This window comes from Anguilla rostrata, chromosome 12 (assembly GCF_018555375.3).
Source record: "Anguilla rostrata isolate EN2019 chromosome 12, ASM1855537v3, whole genome shotgun sequence".
Lineage (NCBI taxonomy): Eukaryota > Metazoa > Chordata > Actinopteri > Anguilliformes > Anguillidae > Anguilla > Anguilla rostrata.
The window spans coordinates 28,096,172-28,111,252 of NC_057944.1; the positions used below are offsets into that span (position 1 = coordinate 28,096,172).

The window sequence follows — 15,081 nt, forward strand, 5'->3', positions numbered from 1 at the left end:
CGACATGGGCAATGTGCCAAAGGCGTATTCTGGTAGGACTTCGTAGATCCTGCGTTGCTGTCCGTGTGGATCGGAAAAAAATCACCAGCATTAGCTGAGTCTGCGCAACGCAGGGGCTCTGACTACGAAGTTTCTGGATTTGAGTCTACAGTCCAAGAAAAAAATAGATTTCAACGTTGAACTGGTAATTGCAGCAAACCTTACTCCATGAAGTAGCCTACTAAAATGCTCAATGTCAGCGCTGTTATTATTTAAGACGCGTATGCGTAGCGTGCGCAAACGTTAAAATATGCCAAGAAATCTTAGCTAGCTAGCTAGCTATCGAACAAACATCACTATAAATATGCCGTGTATCAAAATGGCAGACGAAACCGAATACATCGAAGTGAATGTAGTGGCTAGCGAGTTTCTAAAAAGTATACATATTTCTGCGTTAAGACAGAGTATGTGGATGCATTTCTTTGATAAATAACTATCGCTAGTTAGGCTGTTTTTGTACTACTGATAATAAAGGAAAGACCGTCTTTGACTGCGATGGCGCTCGTCCGAGCTTTGTAACAGCAAAGCAGCTCATTATAGCAGTTGCTAGCTATGACTGTTCAACAAAGAACCAGGAAGACTATGCGTATTGGTGGGGCGATCGGATATAGTAGCAATTAAATGAATGGTTAATTTAAAGCCAAACGCCTCTGACTCGTGCATGTGGTATCAATGGATATGTGTTGCCAAAAATCTGCAAACCCGTCATGTGGGCTATAGATTTTATCAGTGTAGAAATTTAAAATAATGCATTTGTACCCTGATACTTAGTCAAGGCATATTTTTTCACTTTAATACGAACTTAAATACAAAATGTGACGTTTATTTTTCTGATAATGCTCTGGGTTCCCAAAATCAATATTACATTTGATGTTAGTCGGAATGACCCAGATCCTAACTACTGATGGCAAATTTGAGTTGGAATGGAATCAAACTTTTTGTCCTACATCACAAAATATGGTCAGCAGATCCGATGCCACTGTTTTGGTGTGTTTAATTGGGGAAAATGCGAGTGCGCAACTTATTTGACGTTGGTATGAAGCTGCTCTGTATAGCTGAAATATCATTTAATGAGACCCTTGCTAGAAATAATGCGTATTTTGTGCGGCAAAAGTAAAATTTTTGTATTCCTTCAATTCTGATGTCATTTAAATATTGTTGATGTTTTGTAGTAAACAAAATAAGAAAGTCAGTGCAGCTGTAATGTACAAGAGGGAGATAGATAGCCTAACTGTAGGGGGTACTAACAATATCGCATGTCTTAGAGACCCAGTGTTATTTTGGCGTTTGGACCCTGTGTTATTTACTCTAATTTTTAGATTAAATGGGCTCCCCTGTTGATTTTGCATGAGGGATGGGGAAACATAATTTGATTATGATCACAAACACACCTTTAATAACTAGCTATGTCAAATGTATAGTAAAAAAACAAGTGTATCTATGATAGCTATTGAAATAACTACTGACAATGATATTATGCACATCCATTTTGATTGCCAAGAATAAAAGTTGGGCCTGTGGCAAGGACAACTATAGATTCATAGGCTGTGAATGGTTGAATGGTATCACCAGTCTGTAGCTATGTTATGGTTGTTAATCTGAATCACAGAGTATTGCGTTCAGCTCTGTCTTGTGAATTGTGTCACCCTATAGTTCCTCTCTGCTTGAGGTGACTTCCTGCCCTGCAAATTCATGTGAATGCAGAAAGCTGAAAGGGTCAATTCACTGATTGGATTAGCTGTCTTCAGAAAGATAGTTGACTTGTCCACATCTTTGGTTTACCCAGTAAGTAAAAGTGACCAATTTTAAAAGTAGTTTAACTTTACATAAATCTTAGTTCAAATAAAAATGTATTTTTTCCTTTGGTGTCATTTTTAAATTTATAATTAGCTTTTTTTAAGTTTTGCTGTGGTTTTCCCTATTCTCAATAGCCTTACTGTAGCAGTGTGAGTGGGTCAGTGGTCACAATCTGCTAGGTTGCGTTTCTGTTGAATCTGCACAGATCCTTTGATCTTCATTCTACCTAGATCAAGCTCAATTTAACGGACAACAGATCCCAACTGAATGCGCGGACTGTTTTTTCCTGGCAGGTTGGCAGTGCGGAGGGATCACCCTCTCTGACTGGGCGGGGTGAAGACGGCGAGGGACGCGGAGAGGCCCGGAGAAGGATCAGGCAGTTGGTCAGGGAACGCAAGATGTCAAGTTTTTTTTACAGTCCCCGTGGGCGCGGGGCTGGTGGGGTGCCCTTCAGGAAGAGGAAGTCACGTTTCACCTTTGACGAGGTCCAGCTCTTGTTGAATGAAGTGAGGAACAACCGCCACATCGTCATCGGCAAGTTTTCTGTTTTACAGCCTTGTCCTTGTGACCTTGTACTGCCACATAACATTCAGTACCACAGGGTATGTTTTTGATTGGCCCAGACTGTTTTTGTGTACAACAGTGGATATTTTGGATACTCACAGAAGTTTCTCAACCTGCCTGCTTCACAATGGCTGGCATAGGGGCATCAATTGATTTGTGATTTAAAACAAGAAATATACTTCAAGTAGAGGGATGGGTAGCGGCATTAGGACCGCTAGTTTGCTAGCTAGCGGGCAAAAGGTTGTTAATCAGAGGTGTTCCTAACTAGCTGACGTTACCTAATTAGTGAGTGAAGTGACTAATTTTGTCAAAATTTGAGTGCTGGATCAAAATAACCGAACTATCATTTCCTAGTAGCTAATTAAAACAAGATTCTGAGCTCCTGTCAGCGTTAGTCGAAACAGTCATGTAGACAATTCATCAACCCTGCTAGATAGGCAATGCAAGTGGGATTGCTAATGGCATTAGCCCCGCTACCTAGCTAGTGAGCAAGAGGTTCTTAATCACAGGAGTTCTTAGCTAGCTAACGTACGAGTAATGTCGCAGTATAGCAAAATGTTGTTTTAAATTATTTTTGTTGATTAATTATTGTGAGCAGCATTTCCTTGAGTGGATGCTCTTTTCTTTTGTTTGACCTTTGTAGGTAGACTAGCTGACTGATGTAGCATACTTGTCATGATGTAGGCTACCTTAAGTTATATGCTTTGTGGTTTTTCAAACGTTTTAGTTGTTGCAGGTACATTATTTATTTCAGCTGCTTTGTTGCCGATGTTGGGAATGAATTTGGGGGCGCGGAGGGCGTGGCTAGAAAAAGTAATATAGCCCCAGGGCCTACCGTCCTGTAGATGCAGGCCTGACTGTTACTCGGCATGGCCTCAGCCTTTCTGCTGCCGGAGGCCGGATTCGGGGGGGGGGGGGGGTTCCGATTTTCAGGTTACAGATTGATATTTTTATCTAAAGGTTTTTTCTAAATGTTACTCATTTATTTGAGTAAACGGTCCCAGCCCTTGTCAACATATTTTGTGATTAAGAAAGGCATAATTGGCCTGCATATTGCGTAATGATTGAGATATGAATACAGCTTTAAAGGGAGGTGGGCCTATGGAATAGACGTTATAACCGTGGCTGCAAAAACAGCTTTCAGGTTCTGTTGTAATTGTCTCAAGCAGCTGCAAGTTATTGACGTGGATCTGCATGCATTGATTCTGAAATGAATAGTACTGTGCAACTGGAGACTGAAGTAATAATCTCCTAAATTTAAAAATTTCTAATTTCAATGAAGAGACTGGAAAGCCATGTGAACTGGGCGTGCACATATTCACTACCAGTACTCCACAGATAACAGCATTCTTTGTAACTAACTTTGACGTATGTCTTTCTGTGGATATTGACGTTGTTGTTCTGTGGATGAGAATTAGTATAATTCGCTGCATGGTTCAGGAACTCTTTGGTCTAAGGATGCTGTTAGCCAGGTCTGACACTATTGCTCAATGCTCACATAATGTGTGGCAATGGTAGGATAACCGCATGGGTTTGGTGGTTGCTGTGAGTCCCTTTATCACCCCCTCCCACACCTGACAGTTTATTCTCGCGGCTCACACTATTGGCAGATTTGAACAAGCGACGGAGTTCTTTGGCACAGGGAGGGGAGGGGGAGAGCTGGCTTGTTTTGAAAACACAATGGCTAGCGGCATTTTGCTTAGTGTATCTTTAAAGGCATACTATGCAGGACTTTTACCTTGTAAATATTATGAATTAACCATGTTCAGTCATGTCTATGATGCACTGGCAGCAGAATGGCAATATGAGTAAGAAAGTATATCTCAACATTTTTAGGCAATATACGATACATATCCCGATAAAAATGCATGCTCTGAAATAGCTTAACAGAGTGATTTTCAGTCAGAATCCTATAGCCTACTTATTGTAAGCAGTCTATATTATTGCAATCCGATATGCACAACTTGTGCATAACCAATTGTAGGAGCTGACTCAGTAAAACAATAACAGTGCTTGGACACACCTATGCTTGCACATCAAATACAGCATACGGAACTAATGCATAACTGTCAAGTGAAAATAAATAGTTGAACATTGGCATAATGACGTAGCATAAAAAGGTAAACAGAAATTCTCTCCTGTACACATCATTTGTTTCAAGAGATACTGATTGAGTGGGATCTGTGGATAAACAGTGCACACTGAATGAGCCTGAAGCCACACAAAACAATTTCTGTGCAAATTAACAGAAAGAAATGGCTTCTTTAAACATTAAGTATTTTTTCCAAGTATTTCCTTTTACCTTGGTGTGCATAGGCCCTTTCTCCTGTGTAACGCAAACTTGTTATCTGGCTGCTGAGCTGCTCTTACAAGGAACAGAAGTCTATCTAGTTTCTGCCTTGAGTGATGCTCGGTGGCATGACACAATGTTGCCACTGAAACTAAATACCCTCCGAGGGAGAACGAAAGGGTGACATTGAAACTGCTTTTCCTTGACAGCCACAGCAATTAAAAAATGGAGATACAAAAATAAAAACGGTATAAAAATGGATATGAAATATGAAATGGAGGTGAGAGTGCGAGGTTTGGGGTGGAGGAGACTTTGATTGTAAACACAGAACCACAGCAAAACTAAAAATGCTGCATAGCATGCCTTTAAACAGCAAGTAAGATATCCTCAAGAGAAATTGTTCTGTTCATGTTCTGTTTCAAAACAAATGCTAGCATCACATGCGATGTTAACAATAATACAAATTAGCACAACTTGAAAAATGTAACTAATAGTGATGTTAGCGAACATTTCATTAACTATAATGTGCAAGGATTATTGATCATGCTTCTAAAAGCAGTTTTGAGCAGCCCACAACAATCTGCTGTTGGTCTGCGCATAGAAGAAAGCTTTTAATGTTAACTGACATTTTGTGACTGCCATGCTTTGGTACCGCTACTTCTGCGCTCCGCTTCTGGTGGATACCGATCCTCCACGTCTGATACGTCTACTACGTGCTGTGTGGTTCTGCAGTCGACAGGCCGGGTTTTCACAAAACTAATTTGGCCGCATAAAAAAGTGCAGCATAAGCATTAAGCACAATGCAATATTATTGATATTGGTAGCTCAATATTGTATCCCCTGCAAAATTCTTATTATTCTAATATTTGATATATCGCCAGATCTAAATGGCAGTCACTGTCTTTGCGTGCATCTGTGAAATCTGTGCTCGTCTGCCTGTATTTCTTTTTCTAAAATGTGTTTGTGACGTTTCAGGGCGTGGCGTTCTTTTTAGTTTTTCTGTGTGGGGGGGGGAAAGGTATGGCTACAGATCCTGTGGGGTGGTATCAGAGCGTTTGTTGCTAGCTACTGCAATGATAGAGGTGAAGAAGCACAAGTACAGCGAAGCAAAACAAAAAGTCAACAGGGCTAGAGTCAACCTCGGAATTGCTTTTCCTCGATAGCCAGAGCTGAAGTTCACAAATAGTATGAAATGTGACGCATGTTTCCCGTGGGACCTGTAAGTACCGTTACCAGCAAGTTACGTTAGGTAGCTTGATGGTCGAAATCGAGTACTCGAGGTGAGTGGGCGGAGTTGAAGTTGAAGTCAGAGATGTAGACTTCTTTGATTGTATATACAGGACCACAGCAAGGCTAAAAAATCCTGCATAGTTTGCCTTTAATTTTATCCTAAGCACCAAACAATAAAAAAGCCCAAACATATGCACACTCACAAGCCAAAAAAACCACAACCTGCGACTCTTTAAATTGACTGCAACTTTGGCAAAAAAGTAGCCCAAAGTCGTTATAATATGTGACTTTATTATCCTCATTAAAAATTTTATTGAAAAAATTTTATCCCCAGATTTAGGATATTGTTAAAAAAATGTTAAATATAAAAAAATCTATTTGGGCGAGAGCAAATCTTTTTGGGCTGGCCACCCAAATAAAGTATGTGTGGGAAACTGCATAACTCAGGTGGGAGCGCTATGTTCTCTTTCACTGCAAGTCGCTCTGGAGTGTCTGCTGACTGACTGTGATGCAGTGTAACTCAGGCCTGCCCTGGTTTCTGTCTCACAGGCAAGTTCAACAGGGGCGTCTCGGCCGACGTGAAAAAGCGCACCTGGGCGGAGATAACCGCTCGCATCAACGAGATCAGCGAATGCCCGCGCGAGATCATCGAGATCATCAAGAAATGGTCGGACCTGAAGTGCGACACCAAGCGCAAGGTGGCGGCCATGAGGGCGGGGCTGGGCGGGGCCAGCTCGGCGCTGCGCATATCCCGCGACCTCTCGCCCGTGGAGAACATGGTGCACGAGATCCTGCAGCTGCCCCCGCGGGACGACGGGACCAGTGGCTACCCGGGGGGCTGGGCCGGCCTGGGGGGCGGGCGGGTGGAGGAGAACGGGGACGACGACGATGACGACGACGACGTCCTCCTGGGAATGCCCTCCGCCAATGGCAGGCTGGACCTTCCTCCCATGCTCCCCATGCCCCATCTGCCCCCGCACCCCCTGGGCATACCCGTCTCCATGGCCATGCCCATGCCCCTGCCCCCACACCCGCTTGCACACAAAGGAGAGCTTGCCATGCCCCCCTCGGTCTATGGCCTCTCTGCCCGGGATCCGGCCTTCTCATTGCCTGTATCTGGTAGGACTGGGGCTCGTTCTGCTCTTTCTGGGACAGGGTGCATTTGAATGCATTTCTGTGTTGAAGCTTGTAATCTCAGTGTAGTATTAGGTAGTATTTATTTATTTATTTATTTATTTGATCCGTGAGCTCATATAAATTTGTGCAATATTGGACTATGCTGTTGATGAATAGCATTTGTAGAAGTTTCAGAAATGCATGTGAGAAGTATCTTAGCGCTTGGATGTCTATGTGTCACATTTGTGAAACATTAAATAAGTTTTTAAATAATATATGTTAATGCAGGAAGCATGGGAGGCATCCACGTACATTAGGTTTCTTTGTAAACAACTTTATGTCTATGCCAGGATCTGTTTACATGCAGATGTTACCTGAACAAATTCAAAATTCCTAGCTTAACCCTTTTCTTTGTCTGTTTGGCAAATTGTGGACTGATTTTTGCTCATTCTTTTCCTGCTCCCTGCTGCTTGTCCTGTAGGGGATGGTCCTCTTTCTTCTTATGAAATGCAGTATGAAATTCCTCACGCTGAAGGTAAGAAATTTCCCACATAAGCACTCACTGCTGAGCCCCAAATACGAACAACTATGGAGGTCTCAGCTAAATTACATAAATACGTGGCTTGGCTAGAGGCATATGTCTGTGAGGTTTCAGAGCTCTACATTCAGTTACTAGAACAATTACAGAAGGCGTCCTTGTGTCTTGTGATTTCCCCCCCTGATAATCATGTTGCATTTGGTTCAGCTGATGCATGTGTGTAAGTGTGTCTGCATGCATAAGTGCCTGCATATGTGTAGGTGGCATGCATGTATGTCCATGTGATGAGAATAGGTGAGGTATATTGCATTACATTACATTTATTTGGCAGACACTTTTATCCAAAGCGACGTACAATAAGTGCATAGCTGTTCACCTGGTCAATTGTACAGGTGTTCACCTGTTCATTTTCCCCTCAGACCAGGGCTTGGATGTGGAAGACTCGGACGGGGAGAGGCGCGAAGGCCCGCGGCCGCCACCCTTCCTGGCCCCGCCCAGCCCTGCCGAGGAGGAGCACCACCTGACGGGCCTGAGGCGGGCGACCGCCGTGTCCTCCGCCCGCTCCTCGTCATCGTCGTCGTCCACCGCCATCCCCGCTCCTTCCTCCTCCTCCGCCGCTGCCCCCCCTGCGCCGTCCCCCAGGGGGGTGGAGGCCACGCCCCCTCCGCCGCCGCCGGCCCCGGCGAGCTCGAGCGCGCGGGACAAGATGCTGCAGAACGCCACGGCGAGCGTGCGGGAGCAGCACGCCACCAACGCGCTGCTGGAGACGGTGTCGCGCTCCCTGGTGCTGCTCTCCGAGTCGGTGCAGCAGCTGGTGGAGACACAGCAGGAGTTCGTGCGCGACTCCCTGCGGCTGCAGCAGGAGACGGTGCACATCCTGCGGGATTTCTCCACCGGCGCCCTGGCGCTCATGCGAGACAAGCTCAACGGCCGGCCGCCGCCATAGCGACAGTAGCCTGGGTTACAGTACCCTAGGTGGAAGGGTAGGGGGAGGGCTCCCTTGGGTGTTGCAGGAGAAGGAGAGTGGGCCACACCCAAACAGATTACCATGCAGACCTGGCTGTCGTATGGAAAGCATGGGTGCTGTAGGGACATTCCTGATTCAGGGTAAAACTGCTCTTGTTAAATAGATATGTGGATAAGCTAGCCAGGCCCCAGTTCCACTGATAAATATACATTTTTCAAGAGTGTACTGTACGTCAAACCACTGGCTGGTTTCTTGCCTCATCTGGATCGTGCAGAGTATTAGTTAGGGCACTGGACTTGTGACTGGAGAAAATATGGTGGGTTCCAGAGTATAATGGTATACAAACAATTATACTAATTTAAGAATTATTAACAATTATTTAAGAATAATAATTTGGTATTGAGTAGCCTTGAAATTGAAATCAGTCGACGTGGAAACTGAGGGTGAGTTGGACAGCAGGCTGGTGATTGGCTGCTGCAAAGATGTACCATTATACAACGAGCCAATGGTAGTAGATTAAATGGGGGTAGCGGGGTGGGGGGCGGCGATATAACTGTTCTTGACAGCCAGTCATGGCTGCTCACATGCTGTATGTCACTGTACAAGAAATTGCCAAAGTGTTTGGATGGGGAGGTGCAGCCGAACATTGCCATACACTAATGGCCCTTATAGTAGTTTTAGTCATTAACACAACTGATGTTTCGAAGCACCACCAGAACCCCTTGTCGCATACGTATTTTAAGTTAACTTATTTAAATAAAATTTTATTGACTTAATTTTACTACAACAAATGAGAAGACAAAAAAAGTCAACCACAGACAAATGTTCTGTTTGTTTTTGTGAAATAAAGGAACGGTCGTGGAATATTTTGCAATACTGTACAGAACTTTTCTTTTGTATTATTTTCAAACCCTGCAATGCGTTTCGTGGCATTTGGCCCAGACATCTGGTTGTAATAAAGGTGATACCGGTACTACTGTAAACTCAGCTGATACCTGTATTTATTTTTTAATGAAAGAAATGACTAGTGAAAAATCATATTGCACAGAAGGCACACATGGATCCTACTTTCCACCGAAGTCATGTTGTTTTCCATAATGTACATTTTCTATGTCTTAGGAATTGATATTTAGATGATACAGTATTTTGATGTTTTGTTATAAATCACAGTTCATTGTCCATACAAAAGAACAGGACACATTTTAACCATTGTGTCTGCAAATGTGTTCTCATTCTTATTGTGACTGAATGTTAGTTTTTCCAACCCATGCCTTTTTAAATCCACATGCCATCAGTTCCTTTGCAAAATAAAAACAGTTTATGTCACAGCTGTTATGATGCATCAGAATTTGTGCAGAATTTTTATTTTAGCCAGCTTTGCAACTGTAATGCTGTGTCATACTGTGGTTCCTCGTGTATGTCTGTCCCATGGAACACTAAACTACCTGATTTAGAAAGAATCCAAATACTGGAGTAGCTGTGCCCCCATAGGCTGAGACTGTGTGTGGGCCCCGTCTCTCCTGCCAGTTCTGATTAATGTCATTTTTAATATGTGGGAACTTGAGCTGGAGACTGTGCCACACAATGTGCAATGTAGCATATATTGGGCTCATAACCAGAAGGTCTCTGGGGTTCACTTCTTAGGTGGGCTGCTATACCCTGAGGAAGGTGCTGAACCAGAATTTCTGCCTTACACGTCTAGGTGTACGAGTGGGTAATGTGCAAACTGTTCTGTAATTTTCCTTGGACGGGTACCTGCAATGCGAATAAATAATTTTTAAAATCATGTATTGAAACCACAACATTGCGTTGCATTTTAGTGTGTGTGCGTGTGTGCATGTGTGCATATGTTCCATGGATTATTCCATAGCAACAGGGTGCAATTCCATTATTAGCAGAAACAAATTTACTGATTAAAAATGGACAAACCATACAGGTCAATAAACATGTCTTATCAACAAATTGTTTTTCTCTTGCTATTAAACAAGTGATGCAATGATGTCAATGGGATGACATTTCTGATGGGTAACAGAAAGGGCCCAATTTGGTTTTTGATTTTTTATTGTTTATGATCATGCTGCCAAAAGAGGAACATGAAGGAAAATGTATGATAAATATACTCATTATAACTGATACTTAAGATTATATCAGCTCACATTAATATTTGCATCAGCCCTGCGCAGTGGATTGTCCTACTGAGAAGGTGAAATTTTGCACAAAGATAGTTCACAGTAAAACAGGAAATAGCAGCTTTGAAGTAAGGCAAAAACTCCCCATTGGGGAGTGCCGGTAGAAACAACTTTCCGGAAGGGAAGAAGACATGCGAGGAAGCCAGCTGTAGAGGCAGCCTATGTTCTGCTGGGTAGCTGGATGTCAGCACTTAAAGCTAGGCTAAGTGGTAACAGAAAGGTCATGGGGAAACCGTTGGACCAAGTACCTGTGGTTGGGCAGATTATAATCTGAAGTATTAGATTAGCTGGCAGAAGAAGAAAAAAATTCAAAGCAAAGAAGTGGATGTTAATGTGCAGGTCAGAGGAGCAAAATGATACATCTAGGCCTCCAGTGTGTTCCATAGTGTGGGCTTGAGGAGGAGAGGGTTGTGGCTGGAGCCTACTGTGGTTACTGACTACATAATTACTGTGTTAAGCGTGGCACATTTAGAGGCCCGAGTGCAATATGGAAAAGCCCCTTGTTGCTAAGCTATGTCAGTTTTTCTAAAAACAAAATGTGACAAAAGGGGTGTACACAACCATGACAGTTGTCCTGAACTGACAACACTCCAACGCAGCAAAGAACAGCAAATCAGGGCAGGGAGGCAGGACCCTCAGGGTGCTCTTGATCAGCTCGATGTTCCCGATCCACCCTTTCTGTTCATTTTCTACAATAGGACTGACTAAAAATGTTCGTTTTGAGCCTACAGTTGCCAAAACAGAAGCCTGAACAGGCGCAGGGACATTATTTCATAAGGCAGGAGCTCTGCAGGAGAACGCTCTGCCTCCCATTGTAATTTTAGCTATTCTTGGAAATTTCAAATAGCTGCATTGTATGAACAGAGCAGTCAAGGAATATAATATACGAGGAGAACAACCTTCTAGTCAATTCTAAATTTAACAGGCAACCAATGAAGTCAAGCAAGCACCAGACGTTTCTTAGTACATGTAAGTACCCCCGCAGCCACATGCTGTACCAGTTGGAGATTTTTCATGGATGAATTAGTGCCACCAGAAAGCTTTATACAGACCCCTCCTCTTGTTGCTTGAGGTCCCACTGAGATGATGCCTTCTGACCCACTCTGATCGAGCTGCGACTTTAAGACTCAGGTAATTGTCCCTTTGTAACCTAATCTCAGCCTTTAATAAGTGATGTGCTTGTGGGAGCTCACCCTGCTGAGCTGGTTCAGTTTGCCTCACAAAGACGGAACACACAACATCCACCTAAGGCAAAGAAGACTATTGAGAATAACCATCAGCCGAGGAACCAGTCCCAGTTATCTAACAGTCTGCCACTTGGATACACCTGGCCATGAATCCTGAATAGTAAGTGCACTGCATTTGTAACAGTCCAGCTGTGTACAGACTGTGGTATTCACAACAGTGAATATTTAGCAGGTACACCTTATGTACACTATATGTAAACTTTGATGGCATCTAGGAAAAATGTTTCCCATTTAAAGTGTCTTTAATGTTTTAATTGGACGTCAATTGATAGTGTTCCAAAGATAGGTCATTGTTTACTGAAAGAATAAGGTGGTAAGGCCTATTTTGTGTGAGTGAACAGTTTCACCACGGCATTGATCTTTTTACTTAAACTTCCATTGTTAGCTTAGAGGCTTTAAAAATAGATGCATTTAAGTGGGATGTTGTAACCAGACATGTACACCTGAGGTGCCTGTGTTTTGATGACATCATTTCATCCCCAGTGACTATTTATTCAAGCTGCTTCTGATTGGAGATTCCGGAGTGGGCAAGTCCTGTCTGCTGCTGCGTTTTGCGGTAGGACATCTGCCAAATCCGGTCCTCCAGGATCAGGAGCACAGCCACAAGGATGAGAGAGATCACATGGCTAGATTGGGTCCTAGAGCCCATAGGCTTTGAGCACCTCTAGCTTATGAAAGAGGGAACGAGACTTAATTTATCAGAATTTGATTCAGAGGGTATCTTTGGTTTCAGTCCTATGTTTTGAAGTTATTTATAAATCTTATTTACAAAGAGCAAAACAGCATCAATTTTCTCAGAATGCAATGCAGGGCCCATCTAAGCTGTGAAAATGAATTTGTAGACCCCCAAGCACAGGGTCTTCTGACTGAATTCCAAACTGGGGGAGAAAGTATGAAAGCAAACTCCCCAGTGTATAAACCACATAGGCATTTTCCTCAGATCTGTCCACATACTGCACTTTCAGGATGACACTTACACAGAGAGCTACATCAGCACCATTGGGGTGGACTTCAAGATCAGGACTATTGAAATGGAGGGGAAGACTGTCAAGTTGCAAATCGTAAGTACCCTCAATAGATGACAGTATACATTTGCTGCTGGAAGCTTGCATTGTAACAATTCAATTTGTTTATGACAACCACAATAGGGGAGAAAATGGGTTGCTGTTTTTATTTTGTGGGCAGAATATCATCATCTCTAATTTGATATTTTATCCATATGTATATAGGCCAATCACAGGACCTAGAGATGGCACTCCTGGTTGAGGCTGGAACATTGCTCTTAGTGCAGCAGTTGGCTACATATGTTTTACAGAATGCACATTTTAGTGTGCTCTCTCCTAAATTGATGGAGGATGTTGCAGCAGTGGGAGGAGCCTATTTAAAAAACAAATAATTTAAATAAAAACTTGCATATGGCTGTGGTCCACTGGGGCTAGGGATATGAATGATTTCCGTGCTCTTCCTTGCAGTGGGACACAGCAGGTCAAGAGAGATTCAGAACCATCACATCCAGTTACTACAGAGGAGCCCATGGCATCATAATAGTCTATGATGTCACTGATCAGGTAGGGCATCTATCACACTCTGATGGCAGAAAACAGAAACAACTATGCAAGAAAATTAAGAAATAGAACAGTTCTGATACAATGGTGCATTTCATGTGCTTAAAAGTGATATTTATGTGCATGCAATTCATCCCCAGGAGTCCTTTAACAACGTGAAGCAATGGCTGGAGGAGATTGATCGATATGCCTGTGAAAATGTTTCCAAGCTGCTGGTGGGGAACAAGAGTGATCTGGCTAACAAAAAAGTTGTTGACTTCACTACTGGAAAGGTACTAACAAATCGTCTTCATAATTAAAATACCTACCCTTCCGCACCACTCTTATAGCTGGTGAACTACATTAGGCAGTATAGATACTGCAGCAAAAGATAAAGAAGTGATATTTGACACATACATATATTTGTTGGAATAACCAAAATCCTTACAGATTGATAGGTTGATACAAAGTAACCTTTGTCTTTGCTCCCTGGCCTGCTTGTCCCAGGAATTTGCCATGTCACTTCAGGTTCCATTCCTGGAAACAAGTGCAAAGAATGCCAGTAATGTGGAAAAGGCTTTCCTGACCATGGCCACAGAAATCCAGAAGCGCCTGGGCAGCAGTGACGTTCAGAATGAGACTTCTAAAGTTAGCTCTAAAATCAACAGCGCCCCCCTGTGGCTTGGAGGAGAAAAGGCAGCAGCAGAGGACGTCAACTCTTGCTGTTGACCACACAGATAAGACCCAGACCCCAGCGTGAAGGATCGTGAAATCATGCTAAACTTAAACTTTTCCTATTGGTACCTAAATATTAATTTCTTTAAAAATTGATCTGTTTTCCTAATCACACCTTATAAATAAGTGTGTGATGTTTGCAGTTTCACCAGGATTCACAAAAGCCCATTATGCCATGACATTACAGAGATCAGAACAATTCCAATAGGAATCACATTGAATGCACAGGCTGAAACACCTTTATGATTTTGTCAGGTATGATGTCCAGACATAGAGTTCATAGAATTCCTACCAAAATGCCAGTTAGTTTGGTTCTTCATACAAATGTGTCCACATTATAGCATTTAAAAAACTCCTGGAAGAGAGGGGAGTGGGATTTTGAAAGGGGAGAGTGGTTTGTGTTTTTGGGTTTTCTTTATAACCCTAAATGACCAGTTCCAGATGATAACCAAACAGTCACCTGTTTAAAGATGTTTATTAGGGTGATTTCAGTCAGGTGACATCATTAAAATTCTATCAAAATAAGAGCACTCTGCTTGTATATTTCCACACAACGATACTGGTCAACATTAATTTTTCAGCTTATAATAATAATAATAATAATAATAATAATAATAATAATACATAAAATGTGGAGCCAATCAAATATCAGGGGAATGAATCAGTGACCTGAACACCAATTTTGGCCAGGTCACTGGGGCTAACACTCCTAATCTGTAGATAAGTGCCATTATTATATTACTCTCTCAAAATTTTAATGACCATGGCACATAAGGATTGCTGTTCAACACCTCATTTGAAAGAGTACTATAGTGCAGTGTCTCA

The 15,081-nt window shown here is 42.7% G+C and overlaps 2 protein-coding genes across 4 annotated transcripts; both read left to right on the plus strand.

Moving 5' to 3' along the window:
* Positions 1-31: 31 nt before the first annotated feature.
* On the plus strand, positions 32-9,883 carry zgc:113149 (uncharacterized protein LOC541363 homolog). 3 transcript variants are annotated; one of them, XM_064303421.1, is made up of 6 exons: positions 72-184; positions 1,693-1,824; positions 2,130-2,370; positions 6,470-7,039; positions 7,518-7,571; positions 7,994-9,883. In XM_064303421.1, exons 2-6 carry the CDS (start codon positions 1,738-1,740, stop codon positions 8,518-8,520), a joined length of 1,479 nt encoding a protein of 492 aa, XP_064159491.1. In that variant the 5' UTR covers positions 72-184; positions 1,693-1,737; the 3' UTR covers positions 8,521-9,883. The 3 variants fall into 3 exon arrangements, with proteins under 3 accessions (XP_064159493.1, XP_064159491.1, XP_064159492.1); XM_064303422.1 differs by lacking the exon at positions 72-184 and adding an exon at positions 584-999; XM_064303423.1 differs by lacking the exon at positions 1,693-1,824 and having other exon boundaries at positions 32-184.
* Positions 9,884-11,614: 1,731 nt separating this feature from the next.
* Positions 11,615-14,766, plus strand: zgc:171927 (uncharacterized protein LOC100124616 homolog). Its single transcript, XM_064303425.1, has 6 exons — positions 11,615-12,077; positions 12,461-12,533; positions 12,943-13,038; positions 13,450-13,545; positions 13,683-13,814; positions 14,029-14,766. Exons 1-6 carry the CDS (start codon positions 12,064-12,066, stop codon positions 14,248-14,250), a joined length of 633 nt encoding a protein of 210 aa, XP_064159495.1. The 5' UTR covers positions 11,615-12,063; the 3' UTR covers positions 14,251-14,766.
* Positions 14,767-15,081: the final 315 nt, after the last annotated feature.